The sequence below is a fragment of the Capricornis sumatraensis genome, chromosome X (assembly GCF_032405125.1).
Source record: "Capricornis sumatraensis isolate serow.1 chromosome X, serow.2, whole genome shotgun sequence".
NCBI classification, from domain to species: Eukaryota; Metazoa; Chordata; class Mammalia; order Artiodactyla; family Bovidae; genus Capricornis; species Capricornis sumatraensis.
In genome coordinates this window covers 121,532,796-121,550,479 of record NC_091092.1, presented here as the reverse complement: position 1 = coordinate 121,550,479, position 17,684 = coordinate 121,532,796, and the positions used below count along the sequence as shown (strand labels likewise).

At 40.0% G+C, this 17,684-nt stretch overlaps 1 protein-coding gene across 1 annotated transcript in view; it reads right to left on the bottom strand.

Moving 5' to 3' along the window:
- Positions 1 to 17,684, bottom strand: part of PCYT1B (phosphate cytidylyltransferase 1B, choline) — a 115,384-nt gene that overhangs the window by 57,112 nt on the left and 40,588 nt on the right. Inside the window, exon 3 of the mRNA XM_068962814.1 lies at positions 6,428 to 6,544. Coding sequence (XP_068818915.1) covers positions 6,428 to 6,544 — 117 coding nt within the window. The remainder of the gene's footprint in view (positions 1 to 6,427; positions 6,545 to 17,684) is intronic.

Genomic DNA, 17,684 nt, shown 5'->3' with positions numbered 1-17,684 from the left:
ACTGGCTAACTCCTCGCTTGTACTTTAGTTGATGAAAGCAGGGAAAACCACTAGGTCATTCTGATATGACCTAAATCAAATCCCTTATGATTATACAGTGGAGGTGATGCATGGATTCAAGATATTAGTGCCTGAAGAACTATAGATAGAAGTTCATAACATTGTACAGGAAGAAGTGACCTTAATCATCTCAAAGAAAAAGAAATGCAAGAAGGCAAAGTGGTCAGAGGAGGCTTTACAAATAGCTGAGGAAAGAAGAGAAATGAAAAGCAAGGGAGAAAGGGAAAGATATACCCAACTGAATGCAGAGTTCCAGAGTATACCAAGGAGAGATAAGAAGGCCTTCTTAAGTGAACAATGCAAAGTAGTAGAGAAAAACAAAGAATGGGAAAGACTAGAGATCTCTTCAAGGAAATTGGGGATATCAAGGGAACGTTACATGCAAAGATGGGCATGATAAAGGAAAGAAACGGTAAGGACCTAACAGAAGCAGAAGAGATTAAGAAGAGGTGGCAAGAATACACAGAAGAACTGTACCAAAAAAGTCTTAATGACCAGATAACCCAATGGTGTGGTCACTTACCTAGAGCCAGACATTCTGGAGTGTGAAGACAAGTGAGCCTTAGAAAACATTACTATTAACAAAGCTAGTGGAGGTGATGGAATTCCAGCTGAGTTATTTCTAATCCTAAAAGATGATACTATTAAAGCACTGCATTCAGTATGCCAGCAAATTTGAAAAACTCAGCAGTGGTCACAGGACTGAAAAAGGTCAATTTTCATTTCAATCCCAATGAAGCACAGTGCCAAAGAATGTTCAAACTACTGGACAATTGTGCTCATTTCCCATGCTAGTAAGGTTTTGCTCGAAATGCTTCAAGCTAGGCTTTAGCAGTATGTGAACTGAGAACTTCCAGATGTACAAGCTGGAGTTTGAAAAGGCAGAGGAACCAGAGATCAAAATGCCAACATTGGCTGGATCACAGAGAAAGCAAGGAAATTCCAGAAAAACATCTACTTCTGTTTCATTGACTACGCTACAGCCTTTCACTGTGTGGATCATAACCAACTGTGGAAAATTCTTCAAGAGATGGGAATACTAGACCACCTTACATGTCTCCTGAGAAGCCTGTATTAGGGTCAAGAAGCAATAGAACATTACACGGAACAACTGACTGGTTCAAAATTGGGAAAGGTGTTCAAAAAGGCTGTATATTGTCACCCTGCTTAATTAACTTCTAGGCAGAGTACATCTGCCGAATGCAGGGCTGGCATGAATGAATCACAAGCTGAAATCAAGATTGCTTGGAAAAATATCAACAACCTCACATATGCAGATGATACTCTAATGGCAGAAATGAAGAGGAACTAAAGAGCCTCTTGATGAGGGTGAAAGAGGAGAATGAAAAAACTAGCTTAAAACTCAGCATTCAAAAACTAAGATCATGGAATCCAGTTAGATCATTTCATGGCAAATTAAAAAAAAAGTGGAAGCAGTGACATTTTATTTTCTTGGGCTCCAAAATCACCATGGATGGTGACTGCAGCCATGAAATTAAAAGAGACTTGCTTCTTTCAAGGAAAGCTATGACAAATCTAGACAGCATATTAAAAAGCAGAGACATCACTTTGTCGACAAAGGTTCATACAGTCAAAGCTATGGTGTTTCCAGGTGTCATATACGGATATGAGAGTTGGACCGTAAAGAAAGCTGAGTACTGAAGAATTGATGCTTTTGAATTGTGGTGCTGAAGAGTCCCTTGAGAGTCCCAAGACCCTCTTGAGAGTCCCTTGGACTGCAAGGAGATCCAACCAGTTAATTCTAAAGGAAATCAGTCCTCAATATTCATTGGAAGGACTGATGCTGAAGCTGAAGCTCTAATACTTTGGCCACTCAATGCGAAGAGCTGACTCATTGGAAAAGGCCCTGATGCTGGGCAAGATTGAAAGCAGAAGGAGAAGGGGGTGGCAGAGGATGAGGTGGTTAGATAACATCATCAGCTCAAAGGATATGAATATGAGCACAGTCGAGGAGACAGTGGAAGACAGAGAAGGTTGGCGTGCTACAGTCCATGGGGTTGAAAAGAGTTGGACACCACTTAGCAACTAAACAACAAGAGAATTTAAAATACCAAGAGTCAACTCTAATGTATTAAACTATGGACTTTGGGTGATAATAGTGTGTCAATGTAGCTTCACAGACTATAAAAAATGTACTACACTGCTGCAGGATGTTGATAATGAGGAGGATAATGAGGATAATGATAATGGGTATGAGTGTAAATCTTTTTACTTTTTGCCAATTTTACCATGAACAAAAAATTTTCCTTAAAGTTTGTTAATTTTTGAAAATGTTAATATTTACAATATTCCTGAAATTACACATTTTATAACTATTTAAACTTAGGATAGAAAATTTTAGATGTCAACTTAAAAATCTTTAAGAAGGTGTATCAGTTCAATTCAGTTGCTCAGTCGTGTCTGACTCTTTGAGACCCCATGGACTGCAGCAAGCCAGGCTTCCCGGTCCATCACTAACTCCCAGAGTTTGCTCAAACTCATGTCCATGGAGTCTGTGATGCCATCCAACCATCTCATCTTCTGTCATCCCCTTCTGCTCCTGCCTTCAATCTTGCCCAGCATCCGGGTCTTTTCAAACGAGTCAGTTCTATGCATCGGGTGGCCAAAGTATTGGAGCTTCAGCTTCAGCATCAATCCTTCCAATGAATATTCAGGATTGATTTCCTTTAGGATGGACTGGTTTGATCTCCTTGCAGTCCAAGGGACTCTCAAGAGTCTTCTCCAATACCACAGTTCAAAAAGCATCAATTCTTCAGTGCTCAGCTTTCTTTATGGTCCATCTCTCACATCCATACATGACTACTGGAAAAACCAAAAGGTAGTATATAGTTTTTCAAAATTCTTTTTGGCATTGTGGGGAATGAAGAGTGAAGACTCTTAGTCTAAGACAATGGTTTTCAACAAAGGCTTCATCATCCCCTAGGATGCATTTTTGGAAATTTGTGGGGCATCTTTAGTTGTCACTATAATTGGAAGCAGTGACTGGCATTTAGTGGGCGCGGTGCTAACAATGCTAAACATCTTCCTAAGTGTGGAGCAGCCCCACATGAGAATTTTCCAGTATCCTGTAAGATTTCTGAATGTCTCTGTACAATTATTTTTAATTATGAATCTAGCCCCTAACTTTGTTTTACAATAATTGCAAAGCATTACTAAACAGCTGTGATAAATGCTGAATTTTAGGGACTTTCCTGGTGGTCCACTGGTTAAGAATCCACCTATCAGCACAGGGGCATGAATTTGATCCCTGGCTGGGAAACTAACATCCCATGTGCCACAGGGCAACTAAGCCTATGTACCGCAACTACTGAGCCTGTCTGCCTCAACTAGAGAGAAGCCTGCTAGATGCAACTAAAACCCAATGCAGCTGAAAATAAATAAATAAATAAAAATTTTTTTTAAAGTGCTGAATTTTAGAGGAAGGCAACTACTATATACATAGAAGGAAGACTGTTCTTTTTCTTATGCACAATTCCCCAAAATGCATTTGCCACAGCCATGCCACTTGGCATTTGAGCTCCAATACCACCCCTGAAGAACCCTGCCTACACACAGGAGGTTGGAGATTCTGTTTAACAGACTAGGAATCAAACACAATTAAATTAGTGGAGACACATGAACTATAAGCTTACACTGAATTTTAGTAGGAGATTGGTTGCCAAATACTTCATGATATTTCCAGTTAAACAGGATAATAATAAATCATTGGAGAAAATAACATACTGAAATCATTTATTACTGTTTACATTGCTTGGAGGTTTTCACTCTTACTCTGTCACTGTCGCCAGAAGTCTACACACAGTTTTACAGCTTCATGCTTTATTGTTTCATTTCCCATCCACACTCTAGTCCCTATCATCTACCAAAAGATATGGTCTCCACGGTTGTCTTAGTAGTTTCACATTCCCTTGGCTTCCACAGAGAATCCATGTAATGGCCATTGAGGAGGTATCTCCCTTTCTTAAAACCCAAACGAACTTTTTAGCCAACCCAATAAATCGGCTAGAGAGGACACTGGTCACTGCATTACCTGACACTGCTTAGGCAACAACCCTCTGAAACAGAACTCAGAGCAGCCAGAGCTGGGTCGTCATCAGGGAGCAGTTCCAGCTCTAGCTTTTGAGAGCTATGCAATGACTGTGTGGCTCCTTTTGCAGTTGTTCTCCTTCCCTTCTGCTTTAATTCTCGGCTCTGAACTCCTGTCCATATTCACTTCTCTCAGTTCTACATCCCCTGTGCTTTTACAAAAAGCCTCCTTAAGAGACAAGTCAATAAAACAACACACCTAGTTGTAGCCACCACATTTTCCCCACTTGTCCCAACATTCTTAATCTGGGCTGGTGGGAAGATCACTGCACAAGGAAGGTTCTGTGCTCTGGCTTCTGTGCGCCCTGACCTTCATTTAAGTCTCTGCACAATTGTCAGTGCTTCAAAGGGTCCTCACCTGACCTCCACACCTGAAACACCCCTGCTTGGCCCGCCAGTCACCTTTCCCCTTAACCCTATGTAACATTTCTTCATAGCACCTCTCCTCCAGATTGTTACTGGTCAATGTCTGCCTCCCCTTTAGACTCTAAGTTCTCTGAGGACACAGTCTGCTTTGATGGTGGCTGCATCCTCAGTGTACAGAAGAATGCCTGGCTCACAGTAGGAGCTCAAGAAATAGTTGTTAAGTGAAGGAATCATTCAGCAAATCAGTGAAACCACTGCTGCTGAGTAACCTAGAGAACTGCTGTTGTTAATTTGCTGCTTTCTCCAGCTTACAAGAATGCACTGAAAGTCTATTTCCTTTGAACTTATTTTTGATGTGCTAATCCAGGGCCAGGGCAGTGTTCCTGTTAAGTGTTACCCACACCTAACCACTTCCAAATTTGGGTTGCCAAAATGACCAAGGGCTTCCCTCATAGCTCAGTTGGTAAAGAATCTGCCTGCAATGCAGGAGACCCCAGTTCCATTTCTAGGTCAGGAAGATCTGCTGGAGAAAGGATAGGCTACCCATTCCAGTATTCTTGGGCTTCCCTGGTGGCTCAGCTGGTAAAGAATTCACTTGCAATGCAGGAGACCTGGGTTCGATCCCTGGGTTGGGAAGATTCCCTGGAGAAGGGAAAGGCTACACACTCCAGTATTCTGGCCTAGAGAATTCCATGGACTATATAGTCCATGGGGTCACAAAGAAATGGACACGACTGAGTGACTTTCACTTTTCAAAATGACCAAAGCCAAACCACTGCAAAGGTCTCCCCAGGACCCAGCAGCTTAGGACCAGACTCCAGGTGGTAGTGCTCACATAAAGAATGGTTTTCTACTCAAAATACAGGAAATGAACAGAGATGGGTCCTCTGCCCACCTTGGGTTCCCTCTGCATGATCTGTCCAGTAACCATTGCCTCTTACCATCTCTTCCTTATGGAAAGAATTCTATTCAGGAACCATATGGTCACTATGTTCAGCAAAATCTGCAAACAATTCCTCCTAAATGTTCAAAAAGTAGTTTCAAACTTGTGGAAGACAACAAAACACTGTAAAAAACAGATATGTAGTCTCTTACTACCGCCTTGCTCCCTCACAAGGTGGAAGGGTTGGTGGTGTCTAGTTCATGTAATGCCACAAAAAATGATCATGGTAAAAGGAAATGCTGCTTCCAGAAGCTACAGAGAAGAGACCCAGGTCTCCCAGATCAGCCACTTTTCCTTTTACACAAACGGAAATCGGTAGGCCTTTTGGAAGAAGAAAATTTCAACCTACGTCTAATTATCCTTCTCTCTCCACAGCTTATGAACTCAGTCACTTCCTTCAGTGTAACCAAGATTATTTGCATATATAAAACCATTTCTTTAACACATGGCGCATAAATTCAATTAACCGGGACTGTTGTAAGCCACTACCATTAGCACAACACTGTCCTAAGTGCTGTGGGTCATACCAAAGAAACAGACAATGACCTCGCTCAACATTAATCATCCTGAGTTTCCTCCAGTCTCCAAGATTTGAAATCAGAATAATATTGCTTTTCTCCTAACCCTCTAGGAAATTTCAGAAATAGGAACTGGAACATTCCTCAAACACAAAAAGAAAGGTATTAATGGAAAACATGAAGCAATTACGCTTGGTGGTATTATTAGTCTCTCTTTCTTTAGGAATCAACAGTTTATAATCTCATGATATAATTTCCCCTATGGTGCTTTTAAAATCTCATGTTAAATTTCAGGCAGTAAACAAGGAACCCAATATAGGCTGAATTGGGAGCATTAACAATGGGAGGTTTTAATGACAGAAGTCTGACAGGGGTTCTTTTCAGGAAGAAGATTATGTAAGTTTTCTAGACAAAAAGAAAATGCACTTCTTACCTCCTACCAGCAAGTAGCTGTTGGGAAACAGTGTTTTCGCTTGCATAAGTGCCCTTGCATGACCTGAGTGGAAGAGGTCAAATATTCCATCCGCATATACTCTCACGGGCCTGTCAACTGTGGAAGAAAGAAAACATCATCAACAGAACTGAAGAATAAGGAATTCCAGTCACCTGATCCTTCCATCAGTACAGCACTGTAAGAAGGTTTACCTGGAGAAAACACAGTGTCTACATACTATCAGTTAGTATTAGTGCATGAAATTAATTTTACCAAGAAGTTCTTTTCAGGACATCAAAGCAGAGTAAAAACATAACAAAATTAAGATTGACCCACAATGCACATTTTTAACTGCAAAGCATTGGGGAATTGTCTCGACCCAGAGTAGAGTCTCAGGTGGCTGAGTAGGCAGATTTAGACAGACCAGGCATAACCAAAGGGTTGGCAGAGTCAAGCCAGCAGGAATATCAAGGTAGGAGTGACTGGGGAGCTCAATGAAAGGCCAAACGAGTTCACCCTGGAGTCTGGCAGTCCCAAACAAAGACCCCTAAGTCCTATTCCCAAAGGCAAAGATGCTGCTGTGCACCTCCTCCAAGTCACTATCACACAGTGAAATTCAGCCTTGGTAGAAGTATTTACACCATAAAAATTGGCAAGTGTTCAAGTGAGGGCTTAATTCCCTTTGGAGGGCCAGTTGCTACACATTTACCACTGCACAAAGGTCACTCCCTATCCTCTTTGACATCCTAAGATATGGGGCATTGGGTGGGGGCAGATGCCCCAAAGAGAGGAGAGTCAGGGAGCAAAAGTTACATGTGTGGTGCTCAGGGATGGAGGAATGTGACCCATACTACAGTCGTCCCTAGGGAGAAAGGTCAAGCAAGACAGAGACTCTCAGTGTGTAATATAGTGCTCTGGAAAGTGCCATGTCTTCAGGAAGAGGGACACACTTCACTACAGCTTCCTGGGAGTCAGGTGACTGTCCTCAGAAGTGCAGAGTGACACTTGCTGAGCCAGCCCAAAGACCCAGCACTTCCAATAAGAGGGAGGCACCGGGAAGTAGAGGGGCTGGGCATCAATGTTTACACCATTCTGGACTCTCAAAAAAACTAGAAAGTGAAAATATAGCCAACTAAGGGCTTCCCTTGTGGCTCAGCTGGTAAAGAATTTGCTTGCAATGTGGGGGACCTCGGTTCAATCCCCGGGTTGTGAAGATCCCCAGGAGAAGAGAAAGGCTACCAACTCCAGTATTCTGGCCTGGAGAATTCCATGGACTATGTTGCAAAGAGTTGGACACAGCTGAGCAACTTTGACTTCACTTTCACAAGCTAAATATGGCCAACTGAACATACACACTCTCATCTCCACTTCCTCTCAAACACCACAAGAATTACAGAGAAAGAATTAAAAAGGGATAATCCCCCAAGGACAGAGGAAACAATGAAGGCAACGACAGTGGATTAGAGACGTCAACCACAATTTGGAAAGTTGGTTGTCAAGTGCTGGGTATCTACAGGGAACAAGAATCAGAGGTAGGGCAGATGGGGAAAGGATTGCTGGTTAGTTGGCTTTATGAGCCTAAGATTCCTACTAACTTTTTAAAGACACATTATATTGATGTTATAAATTTTTCAAAAAGAAATCAATGCAAACTTCTGTTGAATGATCCTCAAGTCTGAGATTTAAAATTGTGATTATTTTTTGACATACTACAACCTCATTAATTCAGAACATAAATTGAAAGGAACATTACATTAATACATTCAGATGGTACAATGTTTCTAATAAATTAAATTTTTCTAATAAAAAAACTTGAGAGACTTTATTTCAGATAGGGAATTGCAATTATTCCCAATTATACACCATTTTGAGCAAACAGAATTGCCTTCACAGGATTATACTGTATTCTAAATAAGGCACAGTAAATAGAAAATACTTTGAAATAACAAACTGTCTAATGAGGGATCCTTGGTTTCAAAGCTCTTATTCAATTTGATTTCAATTGAGGAAAATTTGTTTTAAGATATAAACCCCAAGGGAAAGCAGATGGCAGTTTTGCAGAACTTTTTGTTATTGATTCAGAGGTGATCAAGATAAATAAATTCAGGAAGCAGGGAGGAAAGAAAAGTGAAGTGAAGAATGATGATATAATTAGGCTATTTAGTAGATCTTTGAAGAGTATTTATGGAGTTGATTTTGCAATAAGCTCACTTTTTTGAATTGTAGTGTGTCAGCAATTGCCAGACTAAGAAATTCTGCAGGACCAAAAAAAAAAAAACCCCTCAAACCCTGATCTCTTCAACAAATAAACTTAGAAAAAAAAGAAGAAAGAAAGAGATGAAGAGGGGATCTTAGAGATTAAAAGATATATTAAAAATATCTCAACATATTGTAATGTACAGACATTATTTGGATTTGGGTTCGAGCAAACTATAAATAAATGGTGACATAAGACAACTGGAGGTAGATACTAAAATGTATATATAGAAAATGATCTGCTGTATAGAATTGGCTTCAAAAATGATTGGGAATACAGGGTAAACAGAGGGGTTATACATGAGACACACACACATGGCTATGTTGCTAATAATCTCTTTTCCTCTATATATGTTTGAAATTTTCCTAATAAAAGTAAAATGTGTAAAAAAAAAGACAACTGGAAGGATACATGTATACAACAGCTGATTCACTTCACTATACAGCAGAAACTAACACAATATTGTAAAGTAACTAGACTCCAATAAAAAAGAAAAGACAATTGGAAATTGGAACACTAGATATTTGATTATATTAAAGAATTACTGTTAATTTTTTAGGTGAGGTAATGGTATAGTGGTTATATCTTAAAATATCAGAGCTCTTATTTTTAAGACATTATATAGAAATATTTATGGATGAAATGATATGAAGTCTGGGATTTTGTTGCAAATAATTCATGAGGGGAGAATTTATGAGGCAAGACTGGCCACAGGATGGTGGTTGTTAAGTATGGGTGATGGACACATGAAGGTTCATTATATTGTTCTATTTTCATGAATGTTTGAAATTCTCCATAATATTTTTAATAGACTGTGGCTTAACTTAATTTACATATACATTTGCTTTAATCTTTGGTTGGAGGTTTTTCTGGACATCCTTTTAGGCATCTAGGGACTCTCCAAGGAGTCTATGCTGGGAACCACTGGCCTGTGAAGCTACAGGTTTGGCAATGATCAAAAAGTCTCTCCATAGCCATGGTGGAAAGACCTTAAAGTAGCTCCCAATGACTCCTACCTCATGCTCTTGCCTCTGTGTGATCCTCTCCCTTTGAAATGGGAGTAGGACCTATGCCTTGCTTCTAACCAGGAAAATATGACACCGGTGATAGATGTCTCTCCCATAATTATTTTACAGTGTGTAAGACTCCATTTTGCTAGCAGACTCAATCTTTCTCCCTTGGTGGCTTTGAAGAAGCAAGCTGCCATACTTTAGAGGGCCATATGGCAAGGAATTGCAGGTGGCCTCTAGGAGCTGAGGGTGGTTTCTGGCTGACCACCAGCAAGAAGCTAGACCCTTGGTCTTAGAGTTACAAGGAAATAAATTCTGCCAATGACCTGAGTGAGCTCGAATACAGATTATCATGAGTCAAGAGAAATAAGCCAAGTGACACTTTGAATGTAGCCTTGTGAATCTCTGAATAGGGGACTCAGCTAAGCTAGGCTCAGACTCCTTATCCGTGGAAATTTTGACATAATGAATATATATGCATTGTTTTAAGCCACTAGATCTGTGGTAATACATTAAATATCATAGGAACTGAATACAATGGCAGTATAGATTTTCTGCCTACAGATTATTATGCTTTTTGAAAAGTACTTAAGGTAAATTCCTGTTTATCCTAAATGACCACAGCAAGGTATATCAGATAAATGTGATGTTCTAGCAAAATGCAAATCTGTATACAACTCATTAATTGCCATGTTTTAAATAATTTATTAATAAATATGACAAACTACAGGTAACACCAAAATGATGCTGAATATTTTCTTGAAGATCATGGATACAAATAATGACCATGGTACAGTACTGTGGGTAAAATTTGATTATTTTAACTACCTGGATCTTACATTCCAAATTTCTGTAAGTTATTCAGCATCTTAAAGTGAAGGGAACAGTAAAAAGGGCTGTACTTAACATATATCTCACACCATATAGAAAAAATTAACTCAAGATGGATCGTAAACCTAAATGCAAAGCTAAAACTATAAAATTTCTAGAAGACCTGAGAAAACCAAAAAGATACATGTACCCCAATGTTCACTGCAGCACTATTTACAATAGCTAGAACATGGAAGCAACCTAGACGTCCATCGACAGGTGAATGGATAAAGAAGCTGTGGTACATATATACAATGGAGTATCATTCAGACATAAAAAAGAACAACATTGGGTCATTTGTATTGATGTGGATAACCCTAGAGTCTCTGTCATACAGAGTGAAATTAGAAAGAGAAAAATAAATATTATATATTAACATCCACTGGATCATCAAAAAAGCAAGAGAGTTCCAGAAAAACATCTACTTACTGCTGCTTTATTGACTACACCAAAGCCTTTGACTGTGTGGATCACAACAAACTGTGGAAAATTCTTTAAGAGATGGGAATACCAGACCACCTGACCTGCCTCTTGAGAAATCTGCATGCAGGTCAAGAAGCAACAGTTATTTTTTAAATTTATTTATTTTAATTGGAGGCTAATTACTTTACAACATTGTAGTGGGTTTTGCCATACATTGACATGAATCAGCAACACCAACAGTCAGAACTGGACACAGAACAACAGACTGGTTCCAAACAGGAAAAGGAGTACATCAAGGATGTATACTGTCACCCTGCTTATTTAACTTATATGCAGAGTACATCGTGTGAAATGCCAGGCTGGATGAAGCACAAGCTGGAATCAAGATTGGCAGGAGAAATATCAATAACCTCAGATATGTAGATGACACCACCCTTATGGCAGAAAGCGAAGAAGAACTAAAGAGCCTCTTGATGAAAGTGAAAGAGGAGAGTGAAGAAGTTGGCTTACAACTCAACATTCAGAAAACTAAGATCATGGCATCCAGTCCCATCACTTCATGGCAAATAGATGGGGAAAAAGTGGAAACAGTGGCTGACTTTATTTTTCTGGGCTCCAAAATCACTGCAGATGGTGACTGCAGCCATGAAATTAAAAGACGCGTGCTCCCTGGAAGAAATATTATGACCAACCTAGACAGCATATTAAAAAGCAGAGACATTACTTTGCCAACAAAGGTCTGTTTAGTCAAGGCTATGGTTTTTCCAGTAGTCACGTATGGATGTGAGAGTTGGACTGTAATAAAAGCTAAGTGCCGAAGAATTGATGCTTTTGAACTGTGGTGTTGCAGAAGACTCTTGAGAATCCCTTGGACTGCAAGGAGATCCAACCAGTCCATCGTAAAGGAGATCAGTTCTGAGTGTTCATTGGAAGGACTGATGCTGAAGCTGAAACTCCAATACTTTGGCCACCTGATTTGAAGAGCTGACTCATTGGAAAAGACCCTGATGCTGGGAAAGATTGAAGGTGGGAGGAGAAGGGGATGACAGAGGATGAGATGGTTGGATGGCATCACCAATTCAATGGACATGAGTTTGGGTAACCTCCAGGAGTTGGTGATGGACAGGGAGGCCTGGCGTGCTGCAGTCCATATATATATATCGGGGATATATGTATACCTACAGCTGATTCACTTTGTTGTACAGCAGAAACTAATACAACATTGTAAAGCAATTATATTCCAAGTTTTAAAAAATAAATAAAACTTCTAGAAGAAAAAAGAAAAAAATTGTAGTGACTTTGAGTTTGGAAAAAATTTCTTAAATAGGAACCAAAAAGGACACACTATAAAACAAAAATATATATATATTAAACCTTATTTAAAATATTTATTCTTCAAAAGACATTTTTACAAATATGAAAAGGCAAGTCTTCAGGAGAAAATATTTAGAAAGTATGTATTTTAGACTTGTATCTAGAATATATAAAGAACCCTCAAGACTCAATACTAAGATAAACAACTCTTTTAAAGGAGCAAAAAAATTTCAACAGCCAAATAGAAGATAGCAAATAAGGACATGAAAAGATCCTCAACCCCATTAGTCATTAGGGAAATACAAATTAAGGTCATCCTGAGATATTACTTCCTACTCATTAGAATAGCTAAAAATTTCAAAAATTATTGACCATACCAAGTGCTGGGGAGGATATAGAGCAAACGGAACTCTCATACACTGCTGATGGGAATGTAAAATGGTACAAATGCATTGGAAAGCAGTTTGGCAGTTGGTCAAAAAGTTAAATATATACATACCATATGGCCAGATAGGAGGCAATCATCAACTACATTACATGTGAGTTCACATTTTTGCAGGGCATGTTATGGGGTTTCTTGATATTGTTTCAGATTCAGGCAACAATAAATGGCTGATTATTCATTTTTTTCTTATGGCTCTTTCAAAGGAGCTTGTTAACAATGCCTTAAAAGTACATTTGGGGGACTTCCCTGGTGAACCAGTGGTTAAGAGTCTGCCTGTCAATGCAGGGAACATGGATTCAATCCCTGGTCTGGGAAGATTCCACATGCCACAGGACAACTACGCCCGTGCACCACAAAGCCTACCAAAGCCTGCGAGCTCTGGACCAAAGCCTGAGAGCTCTGGAGCCTGTCCTCCGCAACATAGAAGCCACTGCAACGAGAAGCCTGCATACCACAACTAGAGTAGCCCCCACTCGCCACAATTAGAGAAAACCTGTGTGCAGCAACAAAGACCCAGTGCAGCCAAAAAGAATAAACATAATGAATAAACGAATTATTTTTTAAAAGTACACATGGATTTACAAAGCATATGTATTTCACTTAATCTTTCCATCAATTTTGTGAAATAGGTAAGGGAGAAAGGACTTACTATCCTCTCTCATAGAGGGACAAATGAAAACTCAGTAAAGCTGAGGAGCTTACCCAGCATCATACAACCGATTTAAGATATGATAATGTGATATACAATATGATAGGAGAGTTTGAGTGCAAACCAAACTCAAATGTTCTTCTAACTCATGATGCCTCCTAGAAAACTATATGCCAATATGGAGTCTTTTTCAAAAAAGAGAAAGATAGACTATTACTGAATGCCCAGTAATTATCTTTAGTTTGTTTTTAATGTACAACTGATGTACAAAAAAAGGTGGCAAAAAATTAAACTTTTAAAATCTAATAGTTTCCTATTTATAAAGTTTACATAGCTTTTTAAAAATGTTTATTTTATTTATTCATCTTGGCTGCCTTGGGTCTAGTTGTAACATGAGGGTTTAATTGCTCCCTGGCATGTGGGATCTTAGTTCCCAGACCAGGGATTGAACCTGCATCCCCTGTACTGCAAAGCAGGTTCTTAACCACTGGACCACCAAGGAAGTCCCTATAAAGTTTACATAGTTTTATATAAACTTTATCATTTTCTTCTACTTATAGGCAGTGATGCTACTTTCAGTCAATGATAAAGATCGATATTTGCTTTTTAAAATACATTAAAGTTAAAAAAGAGTACATCTAAAGAAAAATTAAGTAAATTACAGTACAGGTGACACAAAATTAAGGCAAAATTCATTAAGGTGGCTCTTGAAACATGCATTTTGAAAGCTTTATACATATCACCATGAACAGAACAATCAAATTCCCTTTTTGTGAAGGAAAGTAAGAAATCACAACTGAGTTTTCCTCAGTCGGCTTTACTGGAAAGGAACCTATGCAACAATCATTTGAACTTGTCCTTTATCTCCAGGCAGAGGACTGATTCTTTCTGTCTCAGAATGCATACTAATAAACCTTGGAGGGTCATAGCTCCACAGCTGGACAAGTTCAGCTAAGATTAACGGTGCCAGTTCCACTCAACAACAATAAAAAAACCCAATCAAAAAATGAGCAGAAGCCCTAAACAGACATTTCTCTGAAGAAGACATACAGATGGCCAAAACCACATGAAAAGATGCTTAATGTATCTAATTATTTTAAAAAAGCAAATCAAAACTACAATGAGGTATTATGTCACACCAGTCAGAATGGCCATCATTAAAAAATCTGTAAATAAGAAATGGTGTGGAGGAAAGGGAACCATCTTACACAGATGGGAATGTAAACTGGTGCAGCCACTATAGAGAACAGTATGGAGGTTCCTCCAAAAGGTAAAAATGGAGTCGCTGTTATCATCCAGCAATCCCACTCCTAGGCATATACCCAGATAAAACTGCATTTCAAAAAGATACATACACCCCTATGTTCATAGCAGCACCATCTGCACTAGCCAAGACATGGAAACAACCTACATGCCTGGTGACAGACAAATGGACAAAGAAGATGTGGTCCACATACACAATAGAATACCATGCAGCCACCAAAAAGATGCCATTTTAGAAAAGCAATGCCATCAGCCATCAAAAAGATGGCATCAAAAAGATTGGCATTAGGCATCAACAAAGCCATCAAAAAGATGCCATTAAAAAAAAAAACCAATGCCATTTGCAGCAACATGGATGGACCCGGAGATCATCATACTAAGTGAAGGAAGTCAGGAAGAAAAAGACAGAAAGCATGTGATCTCACTTAAATGTGGAAACTAAAATACAATACAAATCAACACACCTACAAAAACAGACTCACAGATATAGAGAACAGACTTGCGGTTGCCAAGGGGAGTGAGCAGGGTAGGGAAGGAATGGGAGTTTGAGATTAGCAGAGGCGAACTGTTAGATATAGTATGGATAAATGAGAAGGTCCTATTGCATTGCACAGGTAACTAAATTTAATATCCTGTGACAAAAATACCCTGGAAAAGAATATAAAAAAGAATATATGTGTATGTATAATTGAGTCACTTTGCTGTACAGAAAAAAGTCATACAACATTGTAAATCAACTATACTTCAATAATTTTTTTAAAATGTGCTAGTTCCAACTGCTCTACTGTGCTCCTTCTCTTAAGGATCCTCACCCTCTGACCTCACAGACGAGGTCCAGGAGCTAAAAGCTATGAGCAGCCTCTCTGAGAATTTATACACCAGCCCCTGTTTGGGTAGACCTAAGCCTGTGAAACATAAAGCAGGCGATCATATGAAGTCATAAAATGGGCTGGTGAAGGAATTAGTGAAAGACTTTAGTTACAACTATAATCCTGAAACACGCTGTAAACCCCCAGTACAGGTCTCTTTCCCTTTTTTGACGGGATGTTCAAGACAGCACCACAGAAGTGTGCTTCAGTTCAGTTCAGTTCAGTCGCTCAGTCATGTCGACTCTTTGCGACCCCATGAATCGCAGCACGCCAGGCCTCCCTGTCCATCACCAACTCCCGGAGTTCACTCAGACTCACGTCCATTAAGTCCGTGATGCCATCCAGCCATCTCATCCTCTGTTGTCCCCTTCTCCTCCTGCCCCTAACCCCTCCCAGCATCAAAGTCTTTTCCAATGAGTCAACTCTTCACCTGTGTCCAAAGTACTGGAGTTTCAGCTTCAGCATCATTCCCTCCAAAGAAATCCCAGGGCTGATCTCCTTCAGAATGGACTGGTTGGATCTCCTTGCAGTCCAAGGGACTCTCAAGAGTCTTCTCCAACACCACAGTTCAAAAGCATCAATTCTTCGGCGCTCAGTGTGCTTACTAGTCTTGAAAATTACCAAACACTTCAAAAAGGTAATGATGTTTTTCTTGTTTTCTTAAACAATAGTCAAATAGCAAGATATTTTTAAAACTCTGTGAGCTTCTCTAGTAACAATCCAATGCAACAACTATTCTTTAGATAACCGCCACAATACTTGCTCCAACCACTAACAACAGTTACTCTTAAGCAGTGGTTCTAGCAATATAGTCCCAGGACAGGCATTACCTAGGAACTTGTTAGAGATGCAAATACTCGAGCCTCACCCAGACCAAAATCTGGGAGAGGGGCCCAGCAGAGGGTTTTAGCAAGGCCTGCAGTGGGTTCTAAGCAAGCTAAATTTTGAGGACCACTCTCAGTGACTATCAGAGTGTGGTCTAAGATGAATATGTGCCTTGTAAGTAATCAAAGAACTAACTTCTTGTCACATTTTAACACTGATATTAAAAGTTCTAAGTAGGGCTTCCCCAGTGGTCCAGTGGTAAAGAATCCACCTGCCAGTGCAGAAGACACAGGTTCAATCACTGATCCAGGAAGATCCTACAGGCCATGGAGCAACTAAGCCCACGTGCCAGAACTATTGAGCCTGTGCTCTAGAGCCCGACAGCCACAACTACTGAGTCCACAGCCCCCTAGAGTCTGTGCTATGCTATAAGCTTCTCCACGATGAGAAGCTCACACACTGCAACTAGAGTAGCCCCCGCTTTGTGCAACTAGAGAAAAACCTGTGCACATCAATGAAGACCCAACACAGCCAAAAAAATTAAAAAAATAAAACTTTTAAAGATGCTCTAAATAAAGGATTTCCTAACAGAAGTTCCCTTGGCCAGATGCCCACCAAATATCACAAATTCTCCTGGATGACTTCCCAGTATGGTCACCTGAGATAAAAGGGGAGAATTTCTGAGAGTAGTAGTTCACCTTTGCTCCCTCTCACCCCTCCTCTAATGACCTGGGTACCACAGAGCTCACTGTACAGCTATTTGAAAATGCACCATCTTATTCTAGCTTGAGTCTTAGGCTTTAAACCTCTTGGCGGGACTTCCCTGGTGGAACAGTGGGTAAGAATCCTCCTGCCAATGCAGGAAACACAAGTTCGAGCCCTGGTCCAGGAAGATCCCACATTCCATGAAGCAACTAAGCCTGTGTGCCACCACTACTGAACCTGTGCTCTAGAGGCTGCGAGCCCCAGCTACTGAGTTCACATGCCCTAGAGCCCATGTTCTGCAACAAGAGAAGCCACTGCAATGAGAAGCCCATGCACCGCAACTAGGAGCAGCCCCGCTCACCACAACCAGAGAAAGCCCGAGTGCAGCGACAAAGCCCCAGTGCCACCAAAAATAAAATGAATAAACGATTGAAACAGCAACAGCAAACAAACACTGGGCAGTTAGCCTACAGGTATTCAGTCTCACTCAGTCACCCCCAGCAGCAGGTCAAACCCTCTCTGATTCTATTTCCAACTGATGAGCTCCTTTTCTTGTCCCAGTCTTTCATTCATTCATTCACAAAGTATTTACTGAGCATACAGTACTTCTCCAGGTACTGGTAAAAT